The sequence below is a fragment of the Colius striatus genome, chromosome 7 (genome assembly GCF_028858725.1).
Source record: "Colius striatus isolate bColStr4 chromosome 7, bColStr4.1.hap1, whole genome shotgun sequence".
Taxonomy (NCBI): domain Eukaryota; kingdom Metazoa; phylum Chordata; class Aves; order Coliiformes; family Coliidae; genus Colius; species Colius striatus.
The window spans coordinates 8605514-8624300 of NC_084765.1; the positions used below are offsets into that span (position 1 = coordinate 8605514).

General features: G+C 34.3%; 1 protein-coding gene across 2 annotated transcripts in view; it reads left to right on the top strand.

Moving 5' to 3' along the window:
• SPON1 (spondin 1) overlaps positions 1-18787 on the top strand; it is a 193096-nt gene that overhangs the window by 35160 nt on the left and 139149 nt on the right. For both annotated transcript variants that reach the window (XM_061999709.1, XM_061999708.1), the window contains exon 3: positions 5304-5437. In XM_061999709.1, the coding sequence (XP_061855693.1) occupies positions 5304-5437 (134 nt within the window). The remainder of the gene's footprint in view (positions 1-5303; positions 5438-18787) is intronic.

Consider the following 18787-nt stretch of genomic DNA (forward strand, 5'->3'; position numbering starts at 1 on the left):
TGTCAAAAGCCTTGCTCAAGTCAAGGTAGATGACTCTCCCCTCATCTAGCTGGCTAGTTATACTCTTATAGAAGGTATCAGGTTGGTCAAACAGAATTTCCCCTTGGTGAATCTGTGTTGAGTCCCCCTGATAACCATCTTTTCATTAATATGTTTCGGGATGGCAGGCAGGATGAGCTGCTCCATCAGCTTTCCAGGGATGGAGGTCAGACTGACTGGCCTGACCAGTTCCTCCTTCTTGCCCTTTTTGAAGGCTGGACTGACATTAGGCCTTCCTTCAGTTCTTAGGCACCTTGCCAGTCTTCCATGACTGATTGAGAATGATGGAGAGGGGCATAGCAACCACATCAGCCAGCTCCCTCAGCAATTGTGGGTTTATCCTGCCAGATCTGTGAGTGTCCAGCTTGCCCAACAGGTCTCTAACCTCACCCTCATCCACCAAGAGAAAGTCTTCTGTTCTCCAGATTATTCTGTTATCCTTCAGTGTCTGGGCTTCTCAAGAGTCAGCCTTGGCAGAGAAGACTAAGGCAAAGAACTTAATGTTACAGTCAAGAAGAAACATCCATAAGAAACAAAGATTAAACTTTGGACCTTAAGTCTGCTCTTAGCGACTACTTAGATGAAAATTGTCTCAGTTCACAGCAACCTATATTCATTCACTTTAAGTTTCATGGGCAGCTTTTATTTAAATGTCTATTTTGAATTTAATGGTAACTTGATGACATTTAGTAAATTTAAAATGTTATACTGTATATTTTTTCTTGAATTTGATTCACTCTTAGTTAACTTAATGTTGTAATATGTTGAATTGTAAAGGTGTAGCTGGTTATCAGACAGCTCTGGTCTTCTGGTTCAGTGCTAAAGATGGCTGATCTTATTGAGAGCCCAGCAGTGCTCAGTGGTGCTATATAGCTTTGAATTATAGCCTACATCAAGATTGATTACTGACACTTGATAAAAGTCTCAGTACTGATGCTTCTCATTCTAAGCACAGACTCTGAAGGAAATGCTGTTTACTTTAGTCAAAGATATTCTTCATGTGAAGCATGTCTTTGAGGTAGGTTTATGTAAACTAACTTTGTACATCTTTAGTTTTCTATTCCATGTAATAAGCACTCTTCTAGATTACTCTCTAAAGGCCAAATAGAATTACCATTATATTGACCAAATGCTCTGTTTATAATGGCAAAGGTTCCTCAAGGAACAGTTAGTTTTGTAACATTCTGGAAGTCAGATTCCATATTATCTCTTCCAAAGAAGAAAATTGTTCATAAAAATGTTTCTCTTGTGAACTTTGTCTGGGCTTCTTTTTTTTCCTTTTTAACTCAGTTGTTCCTGTAGAATGCAGCTGTTTCAGATGGTGGAAAGTGGTGATGTGTCCACAAAAGCAGAAATGGTCCTCAAGATCCTAGCCAGTGGTTTAAACTAAGAAAGTGGACACAAGCCACTACAGTATTTATATAGCTTCATCTCCTTTTGTACTTGATACTAATTTATTTCTTTGTGATGCATAGCATTTTTACTCTTTTAAAAAAACACTGATAAAAATTTAACAAGAGGACAACTGCCTAGTTTGAATTATCTGACTAACAGAAACTATCAGAAACAGATAGCAAGCTGTATCTCTCAGCATGAAATGTTCCAATTTGGAGAAAAGAAAACCACTCATTCAGCTGTTTAACAGCTAAGGATTTACCCCAATCCTGTGTTTCAGGAACACCTAAAACTTGTCCTCAGACTCATCAGTGTTTGAAATATACAAAGAACGCAAGAGTGAGCCTGGAACTGGCAAATTATCCTTTTTAATATCCTTACTTCCATGTTTATAGATTTACCGAAGTTCAGCCAGATTCTACTTTCTGTGACACTTGTTCAAATACAAGTCAATTCCAAGTCTTGTTCAGGATTTACACTAGTTTCCCTGAAGGAATAAATTCATCTAATAATATTACAGTCATAACGGAAAAAAGCCCAACTCCACACCAAAACTGAAACAGAACATTAAGACCAAATGATTTGAAAGAATTAGTCACAGAGGATTTCCCTCTCTGAGACCTCAGATTTTTCAGCCAAGTATTTATTTTCTTTTTTTCTCCAACATGTAGTTAATTTGTGGGCCCATTCCTGAAAATGTAAGTCTTCCCATTGCAAATAACTTAGGTTTGGAAGCTATAATTTTGCAAATACTACATTTTACTCTGCATGCCTTTTTCCTGCCAATTCTTTCCTTCATGATTATGTGGTCTGACTTAATTCCAGAAGAAAAGTCAGGATTTTATTATTTTCAGAAGATTTTTTTTTTCCCCCTCAAAGCTGATCAGGATACTGTTGCTTTCTTCTGTGTTATGTACAAGTGTAATAATATCATCAACTACCTTAAAGTATCATGTAATTTGGAATCCTGTTTTATAAGTAGTGAACATTTTCTGTATTGCCTCTAAGAACTTTTTGCAAAGAATCAGATTTCTGTGGAAAACCTCATCTGTTTAACAAGTATATTTGAGATGGGTTTATATTTATCTGAGGTCCCAGAATCTAGATAATTCTCTGCAGTTTTAAAAAATATCTCAAAATAACTTTGTCTTTAATCCTCTCAGATCATTTGAGCTTTCCCAACTAGTTTAGGTGTTCTTTACTGTATTCTGTCAATATTGGGAGTCTTTTTAGGAAAGCTTCTGTCTTAATTTTTCTTTAAAGGAGAATCTTATTCTCTTATGGTCAGGTTTTTGCAGTAGAAAATTATTTAATAAATCTTCTTGCTTTGATGGTTAGTGATGTAGGAAATCATGACGTAGCCTTGAGGTTCAACTGCTTCCTGTTCTTCCAGTATTATGTTCTAAAATGTAATCAGAACTTTTACATTATTTCACTCTAGCCAGCTGTACTTGAAAAAAAGTTACTAAACTGCAGGAGTTGGGCAGATTATAGAAGTGCAAAATATACCTGCATTTCTTTGTATGTTTGTTGCTCCTGGAAAAGGGCATGGATGTCCAACCTAATGATGATGTAGAATTGCAACAAATATTTCAGATTCCAGTTTTGCATTAACCAGAAATTTGACTTTTAATAACTATTCACAGTTGCTCACAACTACCTCTTCAAGTATTAGTTGTTTTATTTGGCTCTGTTGTTCCTTGTGATTCCATTGATTGTTGAGGGGAAAAAGCTGACTGACTCACATGGAGACAAGAATTTACTTAACATGCAAATGCACCACAGATGGGCTGATGACTGATAGTGGAAAGATATTTAGGGATATGAAAGCAGCAAAGTTCTTAAGTGAAAACAGCAACTCTATACTTTTAGAATACGGGTTCAATTCAGTTGAGTTTCTTAAGAAATATTCATTCATGAAGTGTGTGTCAGACAAGGGCTAAATTTGGAAAAAAACAACGTATGTGAACAGTTCATTGATCATTGTAGAGCTTTTGTTTGGTCATTCATAAAGTATTTATATTTACCTGTAGTCACTTGACCCGAAAGGAACATATTTTTAAAATTTTTATTCAAGAATGAGTCTGATGATACTGCAGCAGCAGTTTGCATCTCACAAGAGAATATGGAGCTAGTGTAACTTGTCCAGGAGTTTGCAATGTTTCTGTTTTTTTTAGAAAAAACTGTCCTTTTCAAGAACTTTCACATGATCTCCTAAGAGCCCTTTCAGTGGGAATTATATTGCTTTTTTAGGATGTGCAGTAGTAATTTAGTTTGTATGGGATGATACAGAAACGCTCATTCTTCACCCAAAGCTTCCACTAAAAATTGGTTTTAATTGAGAATTAATTATTGTGATACGTGGATCAAAGTTCAATAAATATGGTCCTGAATAACTGAGACAGATTTTCTGAAAGACAAGTAAATAGTATTATTTATTTATTTTACTGTAACAGGAATTAGAAAGCATGCAGTCCCAGCTTAAGCCTGTGCTAGATCCTATCCTTCCCAATGCTTCACATTAATTACAATCCAGTGCAGCAGTAGCTGTATACATCATGTTGAATTACAGATTGCTGATTCTATGAAGCATTAGAGAAGTTAAAGGATATTAATGGGTTTATATTTAAAACTCGTTAACCATTACCCTATTGAATGGCTAAATAGAGTTTCTCAGTGTTCCTCTGAGCTAGTAACCATTTTGCCATGGAAAACCACAAATATTTGGGAATGCTGGCGGTATCACTGGGTGAGACAACATGAATGCCTGCTCACTAAAGCAGATCTGGTCAAACTATAGGTATTGCTATATTTTCAGAATGTAAAATAGTATTTTTTTGTCAAAATACTTGTTTAAAGTTATGTTTATTATCAAAAGATTCATTTTTTTAAAAATTGTAATCTAGTAGAAGTTGTGTACGTTAGTAGAACCTGAATTCTGAAAAAACTTCTTCAGAGTTGAGCCTTGCTATAAATCAATAAGTACAGCTTCTTTCTCAAAATAGTGAAGTTTGTAGTTAATTTCTGGGATCTTGACCCAGTGTGGTCTTCCTTGTGTCTTCATCGAATGAAAATTGTAATTTTGCAGAGAAACTTTGCAATAGCACAGCATTGCCTGTTTCCGAATAAAACTTAACAGCTTCTGATGAGTTTTCTTTGAGATATGATGAACAGAAGGCTTAAAGTGCAACTCATGAGGTACATATGTTGTGAGAAAGCTGTTTTGTCACAGAGTAAAATCTTTAGAGCACCATTTCCAAATCAACCTCTCTAGTTTCGTGTTGACTTGTACCACTTAAAACTTTCTGTTAAACATAGATTCATCAAAAAAAGCAATGTATGCAGGTTGGAATACATAATGGTTTCTGAATTACAGATTATTATGATTTCCATATTACCTCTTTTGACCTAGAGATTCTTTTGGTACCTTAAGAATAATACTGTTTAAAGAGAGACCAGTTTAAAAACCAAACACCAAATAAACAAACTGAAGCCCATTCTTTATCATATTTTGTCTGTCCTAAACAACTACCATAGCATTAAAAAAATCAAAATTATGTATATTTTATTATTTTCAGTTCATTAACATTTTCAGGATCTATATAAAAGGTTATTTGCAGGCACACTCAGAGAGGACTAACTTCTCTTCATCTAGAAGTGTACTATTCTGTCTTTATTTTGTGGGCTTTTTGTTTTTATTTCAGTGGGTGATCTGCATGTTATAAATAAATTTACCACAGTAGCGCTGAACTAAGCAGAAAACATGATAAATAATCCCACTGAAGGAAAAGAAGAACCGAGAAAATATATTTGAGAGATATTGGCTATATATGTCCTTATCTTTTCACTTTCTTTTTATATTTCCTTAGATCATAGACGAAGAAGAAACACAGTTCATGAGTAATTGTCCTGTTGCTGTTACTGAGAGCACACCTAGAAGAAGGACACGCATTCAAGTGTTTTGGACTGCTCCTCCTGCTGGCACAGGCTGTGTGATTCTGAAGTAAGTGCTTTAAAGCATATCAAACTAACCATTGCAGTAAAATTCAGTTAACAATAAAACTAATATTTATGACATTAAGAACTACTGGAGTTCTAAGATGCTTTTTTCTCCTTTGACACTCTTCACCAAGGATAGTTCTACTTGCACAGTTAAATGTCAGCAGCCTCAAGCCCAAGTAGTCCAAAGTTGCTCCAAGCCTTCCTTCATTGAGTTGGTAGCCCTAGTTGAACTTGATAGGCTCTCAGCCATTTATTTCACCTAAAATTTAAAAATTCTGAATCCTTAAGATCAAAACTGTGGCCATCTGATTGAGATTTGGGTAAAAAACATTAGCTTAGTTGAGATGAATAAGGGGAATGTTCTGTAGAGTTGGGATTTTTTTACTAGTCCTTTGTCTGTAAAAACAGATCTATTTGTTCAGAGGTGAATGCTTTCATTTCAGATCTGATGATCATTTACTGATGTTTCCTATTATTTCTCCAGACTATTTCTAAGGCATGTATATTCATACTTTTTAAGTAATAGGCAGAGGTAACAATATTCAGGTGAACTTTGCCTTAGGGCTGCTTACTTGTCTGTAAGAAATCTTAAGTCACTTCTAACTATGAAGGGTATCAGAGGAAACTGACAGAGAAACATTGTTATATCTCTTAAGATTTTGCTTGTAATATTTAATATTGGTCAAGCATATTGGTCAAATACAAATGGCCAATTGGGATTTCTTTGTTTGCTTTGAATGTTTGTTTGGAATGAGCCCTTGTAATTGCTAAGGGGTGCCCTTCAGTAGACAAAAAAAAATTGAAAAGCCTCTTAATTCCTAAGCAGAATTACTATAACCAAAAAAAAGGAATCAAGACCTGTACTTATCTCACTGATATTTAAATATCTGTGACTGAAGTTGATTCAGGGGCATGCCTGGGTCTTGTCAGTGAAGGAGTGTAGTAAAGTACCAACAACTATGGGAACCTTGCTAAATGTTTCTTCTCTTTCTCCTCTGCTGGTTGTCACCCTGGATGTTCAACATTGATGTTTACACTGCCAAGTATTCACTTTATTGTAGAAAGCTTGAGAAATTCCAAAGTAACAGTCAGAACTGCAGTTCTGATGTTATACACACATAGGTGTGAAATTGCCACTACCTTAAGGAATGTACAGAGTAAATCAGTGGCATACAACCTTCTCAGACTGCTGGATGTACATCAGTAGTGCCAACAAAATAATGAAGTGCCAATGTAGAGTTAGATTAGCTGACTAGCACCAGTTCCCATAATTAGTTTGGGCAGCTAAAAGATTGTCTTAGAAATTGAAATTAACAGGCAAAGGAAAATGATCTTCTGCTATTTACACTGTACTGTGAATTGCTTAGATGTGTATGTGCTGGTGAAAGTGAAAGGAAATTGTGGCACTTTCTAGTACAAATTATGTGAAAAATAAGAGCTTCTTCCCAGTGGTTGCGTCATTGACCTCAAAGGTCACTGGTCCTTTCCCAAGAAAGAATGAACCAGTAACCATTATTATGAGTTGCTACTGCCAGAAATTAACATCATAATGTGACGTTTTTGCTGCAGTGCAGTCCTCCACCATACTGATGTCCTTTGGGCTTTAACAACATTTACATTTTTTCTCTCCCATGTAAAACTTTGACCACATTTGAATTAGAGTATACAGTCAGCATTCTTTACAAACCTTTATGGTCAAGCTCCCATAGAACAGCATAGAAACGCTGGATGCAATTTTCAAAATTATTCTGTCATTTGTGAGTGTTTTAATGATATAATTAAAAAAAAAAGTTTAAAAGTACTCATTTTAAGTCCAAATTCATCACAAAAAAATTCTGAAACCTTGAACTTCAGAGAAAAGAAACCCCACTGTAGTTATTTTCTTTTTATTTTTTTGCATAGGAGAGAGTGCAAATAGTATTTTATTATCAATACATATCTGTTCCAGCCCTTGGAGGCTCTCTGATAATTTCCTTTAGAATTTCTAAGACAGAACGGCAGGATTTTGGAGTCTATTCTGAATCATAAGAATATACTTTTTCATTCCACTATGTCCTAATCTATTTACTTCAATATATAGAAAAAATAAATGTAGTCACAAGTTAAACATAGCTAATCCATAAAAACTTTTTATGATTTTAGTGCCCCATGGTGTGGATTTTTAGATTTATACTGGTACAATTAAGTATATAGGCTTCCAGGAAGGTTTTTCGTAGACTAGTACTGAGGTGTGGGAAAATGTTTTTTGTGTTTTTTTCATGATTTGTGAAGTCTGACACCTCTGATAGAAACACTTGATTGCCCATGATTAGCTAGTGATCTTCTCAGTACTTTCTAGTGCATGGGATGTTTGGTTGTCAAAAGCAAAACATGACACGGACAAGTGGTAATCTGTAGTTCTATGGTTCAGCAAGAGATGCTAAATTGTTTTGCATGAGTGCACATGTATGCAATGCTAGCTCTCTGGGTGATTGCACAACACAAAATTTAGGAGAATTAATATCTATTTGAATTTAATTTATCATCACCACTTTCTAAAACTTTTTTATGTGTAAATTTAGAGTTGGAGGTTAAAAAAAAGAGAAGTGGATTAACATATAAGGTTGCACAGTGATTGTTTATTCAAGAACAATTCATCCCTTCTCTTTATTCCCACTAAGAGATGACAATAGTCATCGCCTAAAGGTTTGAATCCTTCTAGACTATTTCTTTAAACTGATAATATACTTAATCTACTTCTGGGATGCAAACCATAGCAGGGCCTCTGTTTTTGTAATATGTTTAAGCTCATGCTTGAGTTTCACTGAAGACATAAACAGAAAACTTTGCTATAGATATTACACTCAAGCTTTGAAGCCCTCTTGCCTGCTATATGCAGAGAGGATAAATCTACTTATAGGAAGGTGCACAGACACCAGCATACCATCTTTTAAAATGATTTCTGCAGATAGATGAAATGGAGAAACAACATATCACTTTGGGGATGGTTCTACATACCACAGGACAATTTTAAGCACCTTTACTTTTAGAATGACCTAATGGAAGTGGAATGCATGACCAGCTGTCAGAGTGGTCAGCCTCATCACAGAGCTAGGTATTTGAATAAAAAGTTCTACTTTGTGGAACAAAGTTATTATAAAATGATAAATCAACAGAATGCACTTAGATTTTGCATAGCAATAAGCCTCAGCATCAGCACTAACTTCAGAAGCTACCCAAATATCACTATGAACAGGAATGTGCTCACAATATCTTTCTTGCTTTTGTGATTAAAAATATTTTGAGACCACTCTGAGTTGTCATGCTGTGCATAGTCTACTTGTTTTCATGTTCATAATGCCACACTTCGTCTTTGTGCCCCTATTTGCTTTCCCTTGTTTCTTGTGACTGATTGGATACTGAAGTGACATGTGTCAGTGTGAAAGGACCAGGTCATTTCCTTAATCTAATAAAAGTTTCCATTCTGAAGCTGTTTTACTAGATTTCTGGGCTCTTCAGAATGCATTTCCTTTCTTAAAGATGCATTTGCATATTTGAAAATCTTATGTTAAAACTTTCTTGAGATGTATTTATAATTATTTTTGCTATGTGCAGTTGATATAAAAATTTGTTATATAGTCAACTGAGAAGGGTCAGAGAATGGTGGTATTTATATCATCACATGAAAGAGAAATATTCAAGGGTTTGAACCCAGACATAGTTAATCTGTTTTAATATTTTTTTAATGGAGTCTGAAAACTGTTTTAACTTCATTTTTAAACTTTTTTCTGCATATAGACTGTCATGCTTGGCTTAGCATGTTCTACTTTTTAGCAAACAGCACATGTTCATTTTCTTTTCAGCTAATATTGAGACACTATGCTTAATTCTGTAAAGAAAACAGCCAATAGAGATTTATCTAGTTTAACCAGGAAAGTCTTAAATACGTACTTCAATTATTTATTTACACCATTATTTAAAAAGACAATAAACATTTATTAGAAGTTGCTTAGTGGTAGTGGAGAATCACCTCTTTTAGACTGCTTTTAGTCCCAGACTGCTAGATACCATTGGTTAGCTGTGTTTCAGTTCATTGTGGTACTGAACAAGAATCTAAAGCTCTGACCTAGTTAATTGATAAAAAATACAGAACAAATATTTTTCTGTGAGTACTTTTAGAATTCTGTAATACAAAATAAGAGGGAAGAAAATTGTGTAAATTATCTTAGCTTGTCACATGTTAAAATTTTGTGGTAGGGAAAATCTTGTTAATATCCAAATTGATTAAATCTGCCAGCTGGTGAAGATCTCATGAAGAGTCAAGTATTGCTAGATGGCAATTATCTTTTCCTCCCTTAGCATTTGGTGTTTTTTGCTGAGCTTGAGATTAATTTTTAAAGTAGTAAATGATGGCCTCATGCAGATAAGTTACATTCAGTTTACCATCTAGAAAAGAAATCACAGTTTTCTAATTAGCTCAGTGAATGATGGAGTTCTCAAACAACGGATGTGACTTGTATAGTTAATGTAATAAAAGTTCTTACTAACAAGTTATTTGTCTCTGCTATGCATATCATGCTTGAACAACCAACAAATTATAATCCTGTATCTATAAATAGTGTTTATTGCCGTTACTACTTGCAGAAATCCACTGTATTCATCATAATGTCTTTGCTATTTGTTTCTGGAAATGTTTTCTGAGCCAATTCCAGGATATGTTTTACAATTTTTGAAGAAAAGCTTAAAACGTTGTTCTTCTGCATATGTAATTATCTTCATTCTTTTATGTTGGATTTTGTTTGTATGTAGTCAGACAGAAGAGGAATTTCTATAAACTATCAGTAAAGGAATTTTGACCATTTCTCTGCACACAGAAGACTCATTAATTCCACTGGGAAAATCAATATAGGTGTTTATAATACAAGAACCATTATGTTCTATTTTTCCATAAACGGCATATAGTTGTTACTGAGAGCTCTTGCTAGGCAAGGAAGGTAGATTTTTCTCAATTTTCCCTTGGCCATTATATATAATTGTAACGGCAAGCTTTCAGTAAATATTTTAGAATTGTGCTCAATTGCTCTAATATTAGTATTCTAATAAAATGTCAGGTAAAGTTTTTGTCATGTAAGAGTTGCACAGGAAGACTGAAAGGAAAAATGGAAAAGACTGAATAACAAGCTTAATATCCAAAACAAAACCAAAAAGGTTTGGATTTGTTTGTTGTTTTTATTTTTTTAAAAAAACTTTGAATGTTTAGAGGCATATTCACGTAATTTTATAGTGAATAGCTCTTCAAGCATGTACTAGTACGTCATCTGCTTCAAAATAAACAGTGTGTTCAGTAAGTAGAAATCCATTTATCTCTTTCTCAAGAAATAAAACCCACAAATATTCAGGAATCCTAAAAAAGCATGTAAAATAATAATATTTCACACATTTTGTAGCTTCTGAACTTCATTTTTGATAGAGATAATAGCAGTGTAGCTTAATATTTCGTTATGAATAGCTTAAAGTATTTTGTATAGACACTTCATATATTTCTACACAATTAAGGTAGCAATCTATGATATCTCTATACATTCTAACAGTCTATAAAACAAATACAACCTTTGGTGTATATAGAAACTGTAATAATTCTCCATTCTTTTGACCTGTCTTCATTTTCCCCCATTATTCAATTTCAGGAGCTGATGTAACAGAAATGAGCACAACTTTAGATGTTTAGAGACATAGAACAGAAGTAAGCTGATTTAGATCCATTCCTCTTTCACACTGGGTTATCATATACAACTCAAATAATGTTTTTTTCCTTGCTTTTTGTTTTTGGTCTTTTGCTTCTGTTTTCTCAAAAGGAACTAGACGTCAATGACTCTCTATAAAATACTGCAATATAGAAAAGATTGTTAGTAATGTGCTATTCTCTGCAACAGAAGTAATTTGCAGCCTTATATTTCATTTCTTAGTCTAAACACCCACAGAGAGTTTACTTGTATTAGGAAGGAAGAATAACCATCTGCATTTCCTTACAGCTTCTGTATTTATAGCAACTCTAATATTAGATTGGAAAAATGCATATTTGCATTTTAATATATACAGTAACAGCCCCCTGCATCTACTAATAAAACACATCCATGATTAAAACCAAAGTCCGTTTCACTTTCATTTTCTCACAGTTTTAATATTGATTCTTTAACTTCACAGTGGGAGCACATGAAAAGTATTGTAAATGGATTTTCATGTAATTTTATATTCTTCTAAGTAATCTTTTTTACAGCCCAATTAATATAGTAATCCTGTGAAATCCATCTAGATTCATTCATATTCTATTTTGTTTGTAAAGGCATAGTCCTGTAAAGCAGCTTAATGGTCGTGTTATTGAAATATTGGTTTATTCCTTGAAGAATGCAAAGCAATATAAAAACAATATTGAACAGGAAAAAAGAGCAAGGAGAGGATGATGGGCTCTCTTCTAGTGATAGGGAGGCTATAGTTATGGCTGAATTATGAAACATAATGTTTTTAACTGTTTTACACTGTACCTTGAAAACACTACAACAATTTCATATTCAATAAAGAATCATGTGGTAAATGAAAGTATCACACAATTACTCTAATTTGTCCTTGTGATGGTTATTTTGCAGAAATACTTGTATTTCTGTAAAAAAACCTGTTTTACAAAAAATAAAAAATAGTGCCTTTTGATGTGTAGTGGGGTAGGAATTCAGGCTTTAGATAAGTACAACATATTTGATAAGTCACTGATATCACTTCTCTCTTTGATCATCACTGCATTTTCTCCAGACTTTCTAGGGAAATAATGAAATTAATATTAATCATTAAGGTTAACAGCTGACATGAAATCAAACACAGAACTGATCAGAAGTCAACTGTATTCAGCTGTTTGGCATGTAGCAAAGATATCTGAGATATTTAAAACTTTTGTTTTTATTTCTTAACAATTATACATGCCCCATTTTTGGTTCTTACATATTCTCAACATTATGCTATGGAACCTTACTATGTGTTTAAATTGTGCATTTGGAAAAATCATATGAAGTAGCAAGTGAGGTACAGTGCTTTCTACTGTCGTTAGTTTCTGATGCCTGAAGACAGATAGGGAAGCCATAGCAAATGACAATAGGTTGAACTATGACTGAGTTGCCTTATCCACTTCTATTCTTTAAGACGAAACCTTGACAGTCCCCATAAGGTGGTGATGCTAATACTGTTAAAATGATTCTACTGATGCCTCTGATTCTCAGGTGCTGTAACCCTCTTTTCAACCAATGCCTTCCTTCACTTTTTTCTATGGGCTACTAAACACAAGCTCCTTCAATCTTTTTTTTTTTTCTCATTAGTCTTATCTGAACTTTCTCCAAATGCTCTATTCCCCTGAATAGTACCAAAATGGTAGAGCAAGTGCTGCCACTGTAGTCTTTGTAGATTTTCATAAGAGAATGCCATTACTTGTCTTCAGCTTCTGATTCACTACACTTAATTGCAATTGAATACTTCTCCCATTGACTTTTTCCTTTCTGTCTTTGTGCAAATAATTATTCTTATCTCAAACTTGAACTTAGTGTTCAACATTATTTAACTACAGCTTGATACTGTCTGTACTTATTCTCGATTCCTTCATTCAAGTTATTCATTAAAATATTGATGTTTGCATAACCACACTGCAGTTGAAACTCTTCACTGAGTTCTAAACATGAAAAAGCAAATTAATTTGTTTTGAAAATATGGACATTGCTATCTAAAAAATCCTGCCATCTAAATTCTGATCTAGGTTGACCTGCTTCTGCAGGGGAGTTGGACTTAGATGATCTCTAAAGGTACCTTTCAACCCTACCATTCTATCATTCTATGTAATGAATATGTAAGCATTTTAAATAAAACATTTTAAAAATCTCTTAGCTTAAGACATCTGTGTATTTACAAGTTTAAAGCTATTTTTATTGAATAGTATTTCTTATTGTCAAAATTTGTGTTGGAGAAGAATAAAACCTCAAAGAGTTATTACACCTGTTTGCAGATCCTGGATAGGAAATGGAAAAGGTATTTAAGATGTAAGACAGGAATTTCATTGAAGTATCTTCCACTAAGATCTGATTTTGTCCCAATTTTGCTTGCAGTAAGTGGGAAAATAAATCAGTAAACTGATTTCTTTCTGGCTAAGTCTCTAGTAGAGCTTATACTTTCATAAATTTTAAGTAGTGGGATTAAAAAAATAAAAAGTCTATAATTTTCTTGTTGTTTGTAAATTAAAATCATTGTTAATTTAGGAGCCCAACAGTTGTAGAACATTTGCTATTCGGCAGCAGCTGTCAGTAGCATTCTCATTTATTTTACAAACAGATGTTTAATTTGACTTCAATGCTGTTGTCAATTTTTGAGGGGAAACAAAGAGAGGAAAGGAGTAGAAATAATCATGATAGTCATAATTTTATTTCCTTTCCTTTCAAAACATAAAGCAGAGTCACTAATGATGACACAAAAAGTGTGTTCATTTTTCATTATGGAATGTTTTAAATAAATTTGATTTGTTTTATAACCACATGAACTGAAATTAAGCTTTCTCAAAACATGATAACTAATGCTAAGGAGGTGATTTGTCTTATACAGGAACCAAAGACTTTATTTTAATGTAGTATGCTACATTTTAAAAATAAGTATTTTATTTATGAATCAAAAGTATGTTTGTTTCTACAGCTTAGAGATAAAGAGGTTTTGTCTCTATGTAAAAAACAAGACACTAGTGTGCTCACTGTCATACAAACATAACGTTGTTTACTGTAGTGTAATAGTATTTTCTTTTCACATCAACAAAAGTGAAGGACAAATTGGATCTAATAATGATGAAATGAAATCATGAAAAACTAAAATAACAATGTGATTAAATTTTAATGTTATCTGATAACATCATTGGTTACTATGTGCCCAATGACTAGGAGGCTTTAATAAAATGTGACATTGGAGAATCTTGGCAAGATTCTTAGTCAAAATGTCTATAGACCCAGACAAGAGAGTTGAAATTAGAGCATATGGTCTCAATCCTACAACGCTTTGGCAATCCTTAGTTGTTACAAAGTGTAATTTAAATTAGTCATAAAGAAGGCACATCTCATTGGTCATTTGTTCCTTCATAATACACAATCTGTTCAGGTATTTCAAGACTGCATTTCTGTGACAGCGTACAAGTAAACCTGCAGTTATATTGAAGAAATTATATTGGTTGTGCCATTTTGCATGAAATTTCTACATTTGCAAATTTTTTTCTATCATGCTGAGTTCAATATTTGCTGAACTGCCTGCATGCCCACAAAAATCTAGAAGAGCTCTGCACAGCACATTTTTCAGTTAAAATTTCAAGCACAGCTGTATTTCAGTATGAAAGGCAAACAGATGACTTAACAAAGTATCACATTCTGCCATCCTTACTGATATTGAATAGTATTTAATTTTTCATGTGGACTTAAATATATCACATGGAGACTCTCTAAGACTGGCATTTTATGTAAGTAAAGGTCTCAGAACCTGAACATGATATATATCTTGATTCTTTTTCTCATATGAAGCACTGCAGAATCAATTCTGTTTTGTTTCCTTAAAGAAGCAGCTATACAAGTTTTATTGCAATTCTTGAGAAACTGTGAAAGAAAGAAAGTACCTAGAAAAGGGATTGTTCTTTGTGAAAGGTGACTTTTGAATTGATTCTTGTTGGCATTCTGCTTACCTGGTTTGACATTAAATTCAACCAATAATTGGGAGGGCCATTCCTTTCTTTTCTTTGCAGTAATTGGGTACCCACTTTTTCTATCTTTTCTGCTTCATTAGACATGCATTAAGTATCTTTGCTATCTGAACAGCAGATAGCCATCTGAATGCTTTTTGTACTGCTTTTTTTAAGAAATGGATTTGTTGCTCAGTCAATTCACTGCTTTAGCAGAAGGTGGTTTAAAGTCTTGCAATGCACCAGAAAGCACACTTGATTCTTTGATGGTTTCTGGGTTTTCATTTGCTACAGAAAGAATAACCTTGCAGACATGCGGGCTTGTGTCTAGAGAAGTAATCAGCTCTGTTTGTTAGAAGAAGAATGAGCTTGATGCTCATTTACTGCACAGACCAGTATGTAGCCTGGTGACAACCTTAATATGTACCAACAGCTCATTTAAGTTCTGCAGATTGTCGTAATGTTTCTTCCTATAGATTGCTCTCAAAATGGAATATATGATTGTTCGGTATATAGAAAAAAAGGTGCTTTCTCATGATGCAATCACTTTGCAGATGTTTGCTGAAGCAAATTTAACAGATATTCAGATATATATTTTCTGCATTGTCTTCGTCACTAAGACACTTGGCTCAGCAATATTAAAGTTCTAAGTGCTGTCATTGTAATTTTCTAGTTTTCCAGTGGCTACTTATGCATCAGAAGAAATTCAGGCAAAGATTCACTTCTGATTAAGTGAAACTGATGTTGGTAATTCATTTCAGTAGAAGATTGGTCAACTCTCAATAGAGTGTCATCTCACAATCAACAGCAGCATAAGACTGCAAGGCACATCTACGTTTTCAAAACACCCTCAACATCATTATAATGGTATGCTTTTCATTTTCAAGTGAAAAAAAGTCAGATAGGTATGCCTTATGTTTTTGTCTTGAAGATTATTTGCTTTGGTGCTTCAGTTTCAAAATCTAACCCAACTATTGGAAAAGTTTAAATTGCACTGCTTGAGTGTCAATCTCAAAACCAGAATTGATTCACCTATTGCTTGTACACATATCTGAAGGAGTATCCCTGCTTGTCTCTACAATGTCTGATCCCTTGTTTTATTTCCTCCTGTATCACTAATTGAGCTTGATGTATCTCAATTATCCACATTAAAACATCTCCCTCTTGGAGTTTCTAATGAAGTTAAGAATCTAATTAACTGCACTTTTGTTCCATATAAAAGTTGGTAGAGCTAGATTCTAGTTACAAGTCTAGGTTTGATTCTCAAAGCAGCTAATATGAGGGTTAATTCATCATCCTAATCCTTCCCATTACTACTTACTGCTCCTCACAATGCTCCTTTAATAGTTCTATTCACATGCTTTCCTCATCCTGATGACTGAGGGAGATACAGACTGTGTAGCTTTTGCTTAATCCCTGGTCTTTTAAGCGTGGCTGTTACTATTTCCTCCATGAAATTATGACCTTCATCTGGGTCAAGACTTTGGGAGTCCCACGGGAGCAAAAGGCTTCTTGATACTATTGAGTTTTTCCCTGCTGCTGCATATTGTTTTATAGAAAAGGCTTCAAATCACCTTGAGAAGGAGTCAGTCACTTCCAAGGTTTTTCAGCACTCAGATTGTTTTTAAGAGCCAGTGTATATATCTATATGTAATCACATCCACCATCTGACAAAGAGAGACCTCTAGACTTTGCTCTTGCCTTTACTATGTGTATCTCTGATAATTTCTGATCCATTTCCTAATACCTCTTTCTGTATCTTTCAGCATTGCTATTTCCCTAACTCTGAGAGTTATTTTCTGATTTTTGTGTAGTGTGTTTAGCAGTTCTTTCTCCATTTGCTTTCTTGGACCTCTTGCTTCTGCTGTGCTCCAGTTACTACTACAGCCATTACTATTTACTTTATACGTCCTAGGTCCACTGCTGCTTTTGCTGCTGATTCTCCCTTATGATTCCATTCAGCTTCCTCTCAGCCTTTAGATGCTTAATTTACAATTGATCCCCATGGCAATTCCCATGCTTACTAATCTCTTCACCAATCCTTATTAAAAAAAAAAAACAAACCAACAGTTCAAGGCATACATGCCACGGGCACTATTTCCATCAATACACTTTGAAATTCCATCAGTGAGCTAAAGGTGATTTCTCCTGTGACTTTACTGAAATCCTTCAAAATCTTCCTCAATCCCATGTGCTAGGTGTTGTTTGTAAACAATAAAGCATTGACTTTCTATCCCTATATATTTTGGGTCATAGTAAAAGAGATCAGGTTATTGAAAGTTTCTGAGGCTAATCTGTAGTTCATTAATATAATGTCCACAGAACAACAGAATTATTGAAAGCTCTATGCTTCTTGTCAGTGATCCTGGCAGAGTGTACTTTTTTTGCATCATGATAGAGGCAATACAGGTGAATATTTCATGTTTACATAGTCTAAGCAGCTTCTAAGCATTCTCAAACATAAGCTGAAGAGCACAGCTCTGGTGTTGATGTTTTTATGTATTCATAGGTTCCTGGGGCCAGTTTGGTTTTTTTAATGTTGTAGTAAAACCGCTACCAGTGCAACTAGTGTGGCAGCTAATCAGGCACGAGAAGGTTTCATTGAATTAGTCATTTGCAGGACTGAAGAAGGAATAGCAAAAACCCTGCTGTACAGGTTCCCTGACATAGATATTCTCCAGAAAATCTATGCACCAAAGTTTTTCTACAAAATGTGCTACAAACCCTTTGTGCAACATTTTTTTTGCAACCAGAACTGTTGTATGAACTAGAAACTCTGCCCTAGCACTTTCTCAGCCTCAGACCTGTTGCAGAAGATGGTAAACATTCGAATGTGCCTCTTCCCATATACCGTCCCTTCAGAACAAAGGAAAGAGAAAAGTTGCAGATCTCAACTCCCTATTGGTCCTTTTTTTTCCCCCCCTTTTGTTTTTCATTTCTGTGCACTCATATTTTTCAGCATAGATAACCACTATCTCCTGGCATTATCTCTTTGAATGTTTGCTAGGCTGCAGTCCTAGCTGTCAATGAAAACACTTAGAAAAGCCCAGGTAGAAGAGATTCAGTTTTTGCAGATATTAATTCTTGAAAACTGAGAGGTGTGTCTCAGCTGCACTGAAGTAACTATGTTCTGATGGTTCCAAATCCATTTCCAGTGGATTTGTGGTGTCAGATTTAAGATCAAGCACTACCTCAAAATCAAACTTCCCTAGGCAAATACATTCATAACATTAAGATCTCATTTAAAAAGTAGTATTAAGCATTTTAATATCAAATCAAGTTATCTTAGTTCAGTGGGTTTTAATTTGTTCTGTTAATTGTGGTGCTTTAACCTTCAGATTTCTGACAACTGAAATGAGATGAAGATTTTTCTGGGTTTGAAAACATTGAATACTTTATCGGGGTTTGCATTCCTGCTACTGAATACCTAATAATTGATATTTTACAGGAGTGTTGACCTGGCTGAGATGTTGCTCTTGATGTACAATTTTGTCATTATAAGCAATACATAACTATATTGCTAGTTGACACCTTTTCCAAAACAGTAACTGGGAGAATGACAGCTCTGATATTTTTGATTTTACCTATAAATTCTCTTCCTTCATTCTGGAATACGCTAAGTATATTAAAGATTTA